This window comes from Danio rerio, chromosome 9 (assembly GCF_049306965.1).
Source record: "Danio rerio strain Tuebingen ecotype United States chromosome 9, GRCz12tu, whole genome shotgun sequence".
Lineage (NCBI taxonomy): Eukaryota > Metazoa > Chordata > Actinopteri > Cypriniformes > Danionidae > Danio > Danio rerio.
The window spans coordinates 12791537-12797868 of NC_133184.1; the positions used below are offsets into that span (position 1 = coordinate 12791537).

At 36.2% G+C, this 6332-nt stretch overlaps 1 protein-coding gene across 1 annotated transcript; it reads right to left on the bottom strand.

The window, feature by feature from the left end:
• Positions 1–1720: 1720 nt before the first annotated feature.
• Positions 1721–6007, bottom strand: sumo3b (small ubiquitin like modifier 3b). Its single transcript, NM_001002677.2, has 4 exons — positions 5821–6007; positions 5120–5248; positions 4939–5010; positions 1721–2628 (listed from the first exon to the last, which is right to left on the bottom strand). The coding sequence occupies exons 1-4, from the start codon at positions 5839–5841 to the stop codon at positions 2566–2568; spliced, it is 285 nt and encodes a 94-aa protein (NP_001002677.2). The 5' UTR covers positions 5842–6007; the 3' UTR covers positions 1721–2565.
• Between the last annotated feature and the right edge of the window lie 325 nt (positions 6008–6332).

Genomic DNA, 6332 nt, shown 5'->3' on the forward strand with positions numbered 1-6332 from the left:
TTAAAACAGAGGTGTCTTGTGATAACGTGCAAAAAACGTTTTAAGTGTAAAGAGCTGTTAAATGATATGAAATAAACTTAGCATAACTCGTCTTTTTCAATAATTTTTTACAGTTTTTAAGTGCCTTCATGCTGTAAACAATTCTAATATGGCCAATGAATTTTCTTTGCATATATTGGGAAAGATTTAAGCCCACCTGCATAGATGCTCTGTTGGTCATAGACCATTTTTATTTACAGCAAGAACCCTGCTGAAAAAAAAACAGCTTAAACCAGCATGGGCTGGTTGGCTGGTTTTAGCTGGTTGACCAGCCTGGTTTTAGAGGGGTTTCGGCCATTTCCGACTGGTTTCCAGCTACTTCCAGCCTGGTCTAAGCTGGAAGATGACCAGCTAAAACCAGCTTGACCAGCCTAACCAGGCTGGGAGCCCAGCCAAAACCAGCTCTGTCCAGCTTAAACCAGGCTGGTCAAGCTGGTCATTTTTCAGCCTGACCAGCTAAGACCAGGCTGGAAAATGCGGGAAACCAGCCTGGAAATGGCGAAAACCCCTCTAAAACCAAGCTTGTCAGCCAAGCTGGTTTAAGCTGGATTTTTCAGCAAGGAAAACAAGCGATTGAGACTGGAGATAGTTGTTATATTTTTTATATTTCTATCTGAGATCTCTCAACCCGGTTTGTTCTTAATTTTATTGAAGTATTCGTAAAAAAAGATTGTTAAGCGGTTGAGAATGTTATGGTTTCTTTAGTTGTTGTAGCTAATAAGACTAATGACGCAGCCTTGTTGATGCAAGCAGAGATTGCAACTCCTTGCGATGCGACGTCATTGCGTGGGGTAGGGTTAAGAGACAGCTAGCGTATATATTTTAACACATTCAGCTGGGTTTAGTCACTGATATGGACAAAACGACCCAAACATGGCCTAAATTATGCATTCCTTAAAGGGGCAGTTCACCCAAAAATTTAAATTCCACCATTACACCGTTTACTAGTTTGAGAGTTTTTATTTTGTTTGTTTGTTCTGTTGAACAATTTTTTTAAAGAATGTTGCAAACCGGTAACCACCGACTTCCATAAAACATGCTTTTTCCACTACGGAAATCAATAATTACAGGTTCCCAATATTTAGTTTAATAACCTGCATCTCCTTTTGAGTTCAAAACTATAGATTGGTCTTTACAAACTAGAACAGACCTAAATTGTTTTGATATTGCTGCAGTAAATGTTGCACAGTCCATGTTTATATTTTCCATTTGTAGTTATGGACCCATTAAGGTGTTCAGCAACATCTCATTTGTTTGGTCATTTTTTTATTTTATATTTCTTTAAAATACTTTAGAAATGTATTCATTTTTAGTACTGCATGGAGTTGATTTTGAATTAGGTTACGTTTAACAGTTCGGAATAAAAAAAAATATATATAGTGTATATATATATATATATATATATAAAATATATATAAAAATATAATATATAAAAAATATTTAATATATATATATAAAAAAAACACAAATATAATATATATACACACACACATTTTATATAAATATATACACACACACACATACATATATACACACATACATACACACACACACACACTTCATGCGAGGAACATTTAGAAAAAAAATCATTAGTCAGTAAAATGTTAAAGCATAGCACAAGTGCGCCATCTTGTGGCAAGCTTTTATGATCTTTCAGTCAGAAAAATAAGAGAAACGCAGATCAGTATCAAACTAGATTTATTATATACAGTAGTAAATGGCCAACACAGGATCCTCTTTTGGATTCCTCCAAAACCCCCCTGCCGTTCCTATTACAATGAATCCTCACACACCAATCTGGCACGAGTTGAACTGTAGAGCTGCATTTACACCAAATCAGCTATTCATACACTTGATGTGCCATTGAGCCTAAACGAGTGGCATTTACAATATGACATTTGTAGAGGGCAAATTATAGGACAATAAAATCGAGGCCAACTTCATTTGTACATTATGAAATGCATACTGAAGCAAATAGCCAACTTTTAAAGACATATGCATCAAAGCTTTTTAAAATTAAAAATGTCTACTGAAAAACAATCCACGATCTAGCTTCAACAAACCTGAGTTGTAAGAGAAACACAACGTTGCAATGCCGACATGAGAAACAGTCCAATAAAAAAAGGGCGTCTTGAAGTTTAGCCGTTTACCGCAATTAGAGAAATTCCGAGATCATATTAAGAAGTCACAAACATCCTTTTACGAAACATCCCTCCTTGTATATAAAAATAGATGGGGGAGGTGCAAACATACATACAGAATACAAAAATGTATATAACAAGCATAAAATAAACTCCAAAAGGGTAGAGGAGGGGGAGAAAAACAAAAACTGTCATTTCCAAATCAGCTCAGGGAGAACACTGAAAAATGGAAACGAGGTCTTTGGATTTAAAAAAAAAAAAAAAAAAGGAAAATAGTTTAACTTATACATTAGATTTCCAAAGCCTTTTCCATTTGGGCCCTGAACTGCAGTGGAAGTGAAGAGGAGCACAAATGAAGAAACTTCATCCACATGGTACTTGATGTTTAGCACGATCCTCCAGTCTGCTGCTGGAATACGTCAATAGTGTCTTCATCTTCCATCTCCAGCTGAAAATCCACATCACATTAAGATATTTACACATTAAGACACTTAGACTCCTCAGAAAACCATAAAGCATTGTTTACTTATTTAATTTTACTTGTTTTATTATAATTGATCCAGATTCACTGCACAGAAAAAGACTATCTAAATTAATGAAATCTTATTAGAGCTATTTAAATCATCTGGTGAAATCATATTCATATCACAATTTAGAAGTCAAAGTAAAACAAAATAACGCAATGTCAGATTTTTCCAGTATCGTGCAGCTCAACTATACTGCAATGAATGCCTCAAATTGTAACAACAACTGTAACTCATGGGAAAGCAGAGCACAAGTTCTGTGATTGCTCAGGTTGGTTGAGGCTTTGAGTGAGCGCGGTCGAGAGCTGTGGGAGTGGAGCCAATATTGTGGCACATTTTTTGAAGGCTGCGATTGGATGCTTATGCTTTGTTTTTTAAAGATTAATTTCAGTTAAACATTAGGCAGCTCCCATTTCTTTCTACATTAAGTGCAAGTTAGAGCTGCTTCTACAGTAGCATTTCACACATTTAGCATAAACCTCCCAAAAAGGAAAAAAAAAATCTACAGTGGAACAGAAACCTAATGGGCTCTGTTCTAATATGTCATTGGCAGAAAAGTAGAAATGCTTAACAGCATCAGCTAGGTGCAAGTATGGGATCAAAATCCCACTAAATGTATCGCATTGTATACATATAATTTGACACTTAATTGACAAAATGTAAAAGTACACCTGATGTCAATTTTTTTTTATATGCTTATTTTTTGATCTGTGACACATTTGGTGGAATTTTGATCCCATATGCAAGGTATGACCTATGGGGAAAGGCAATACATTTATTTGTATCCATTAACCGTACCAACTCCCAATCATTAAAATGTGAAAATATTGTTGTACCTTGTAAATAATGTGTTATAACTAACATTTAACAGCAAATAAATCTGATTATACATGTCAATAAGTGTTTATTATGTTTATGGTTTAAAATACTGCTGCTTGTTTGCACCACAAGGACAGTTTGTGTTTGCGTGGATCGTGTTTGGTTTGTTTTCCAGACAGATCTCAAATTGATCTCGCAACTAGCCAAAAAGAGAAGATCTTGAATTGAGCAAAAAACACACTTGGGTTTAATGCTCGATGAAACATCACTGTGGTTGAACTGACAATAAAAGATGAGATGAAATGTTTAACTTCAACCATGCAATCTTAAATACTTTGCACAATATATTGTTTCAACACTGATATCGCAAGTGTGTGCAATGTTGAGTTTGCATTATAATTTATCATATAAGTGTTTTTTAGGCCTGTGAGGGGTTTAAAAGTGTTCAGGCTTAACAATTACTACAGTCTGTAACTTGCCATTTTGTAATTAATTTTTATTGAATTGTTTATAAAATAAAGCCTATGCAGTATTATTTTACATTGATTATTCAATTACTGCATACTTAAATACAGTAAGACTCCTTTAAAAACGATTAAACAATGTTTATTTGTATGTTTTTCTTTGTTGAATTAACATAGTTTGCAGACAGTTTATTATATATTTCTTTATACACTCCCTTAACCATCACAATTAATCTAAAATTATAAATTATTCCCAAATAGTTAATGATTTCATCTGGTGAAATTGTATTATTGCAATATATAAATCGCAGAATATATAGCAATGTTAGATTTTTACAATATTGTGCAGCCCTACTTTGCACCACAGAAATAGGAAAAAATTACACAAACATTCACATGGGTTGCATATTTCTTTTAATCGCTTTAAACTTTAACTACATCTAAAAATGTTTGACACCGAGGTGTCAAAATAACTTCAAATTTTGTTTTAGCACAGCATTACAAAGTTTCAAGAAAATTAGCTTGCTTTTTGTTTCCAAAGCAGCCATTTGACCACGAACCTTACAGTTGTATATCGAGTATAAGTGAGTATATTATTTTAGCACCATTTTACTTTAGAACGTTGTAATTGTTATCTAATTTAAAAGTTGAATGTTACACCATTGTCTTTACCAACAGAGTTAACAAGGTTAACAAACAATAAAGCATTTAAATGACAACTCAAAATATGCGCACAAAATCAGCAAAGACCCCAAAGAATAATAGATTCTATATTATTGCATTTTGAGTTTCTATGTATTGCTAAAAATTATTGGAGACTTTACCCTTTCAGATTGAGCTGATTAATATATTTTATAGCTAGAGCAAGAAATAATGACCCCATGTTGTAAATCAGCAATCAAACTAGTAAAAACAAAATAAAAAAATAATAAAACCTAAAAAGGCACAAACCTGTGCAGGTGTGTCCGTCTCATTGATAGGCTGACCGTCAAACCGGAACCTAATTTGCCTTATGGATAAACCCTTGAACAAGAAATAATTGAAAGTTAAAGTTCTGCACATCAGCAAGCAGCACACTGAAAGCAGAGCTGGATGATGTGTGCAGATGTGGGATGTTAGTAGCTCCTCTCACCTGTCTCTCGCAGTAGGCCTTCATCAGTTTGCTGAGAGGAGTGTGCCTCTTGATTTTAAACTGTACCACAGACCCGTCCTGACCCGCCACTTTCAGGTTGATGTGGTCATTTTCAGTCTTGACTCCCTCCTGGAAAAGCAAACGCAGAGTTCGTGATCATCAAACATGAACAATAAACATGTGCAGCGTTTGCGCTAAAGCCACATTGTGCAGCAGCAACTATTAAAACATTGGAGATGTCCTTATGAAATTAACAACACGTTTAAGATGAGCTTCACAGCCCACTTGAGGCTATATGACCTGCATTGATACTAAAACAGGACGCTGTTTATAAACCTATGCGACACTTCGGACAGCGCGTCGCTTTCTGTGAAAGCGCGTTTGGCGCAAACTTGAAGCCACTATCCGCCATGAATGAAAGCCAATCCGAACACCTCGATGCAGAAACGACGCTTCAAATCCGCCGGTTTGACTGTTAGAAGCATGAGACGTTAAGAATCTGTATGTAGCTTGATGGCAGATTGTGTTAGATGGCCACGTGCGGAAAATGCGCACAATCTTAATTGTTGAAAACCTCTTTGTTTCCCTTCTAAGCACATATAAATAGCAGGAGCCACGCTATCTACATTCACCCATCAGAAACGCATCAAAATAATCCTCCACGTGCTGCTAGAGCACAGGACAAAGAAACACGCACGTACCTTTGGCTTTTCTTCTGACATTTTTGTGGAAATGTGGATTCTCCGGCTGAATGTGGATGTGACGGCTGCACGAGTGCGCTACTACCCGCTTCTGTCCTACCCGCGCTCGGCAAGAACGCGCAAACCGGATTCGCTCATTTGATTGGCCCGGGTTAGAACACGTGATTCCATGCAGGGTGGAACGCGCAAAAAATCTAATCGGCGATATTATTGGTCAGGTTGGAACCACGTGATCAATCCCGAGCGCCTTAAAGGGATAGTTCAGTCAAAAGTGAAAATTGCCATTTTTTACTCAACATTCTCCTGTTCAAAACATGTTTGAATTTCTTTTTGTAATACACAAAAAAATTTGATATTTTGAAGAATGTTTAAAAAGTAACAGCCATTGACAACCATTACATTTTTGTTGTTCCATATCATAAGCTGGGCGACGCAGTGGCGCAGTAGGTAGTGCTGTCACCTTACAGCAGGAAGGCATGATGTTCTCCCTGCGTTCGCGTGGATTTCCTCTG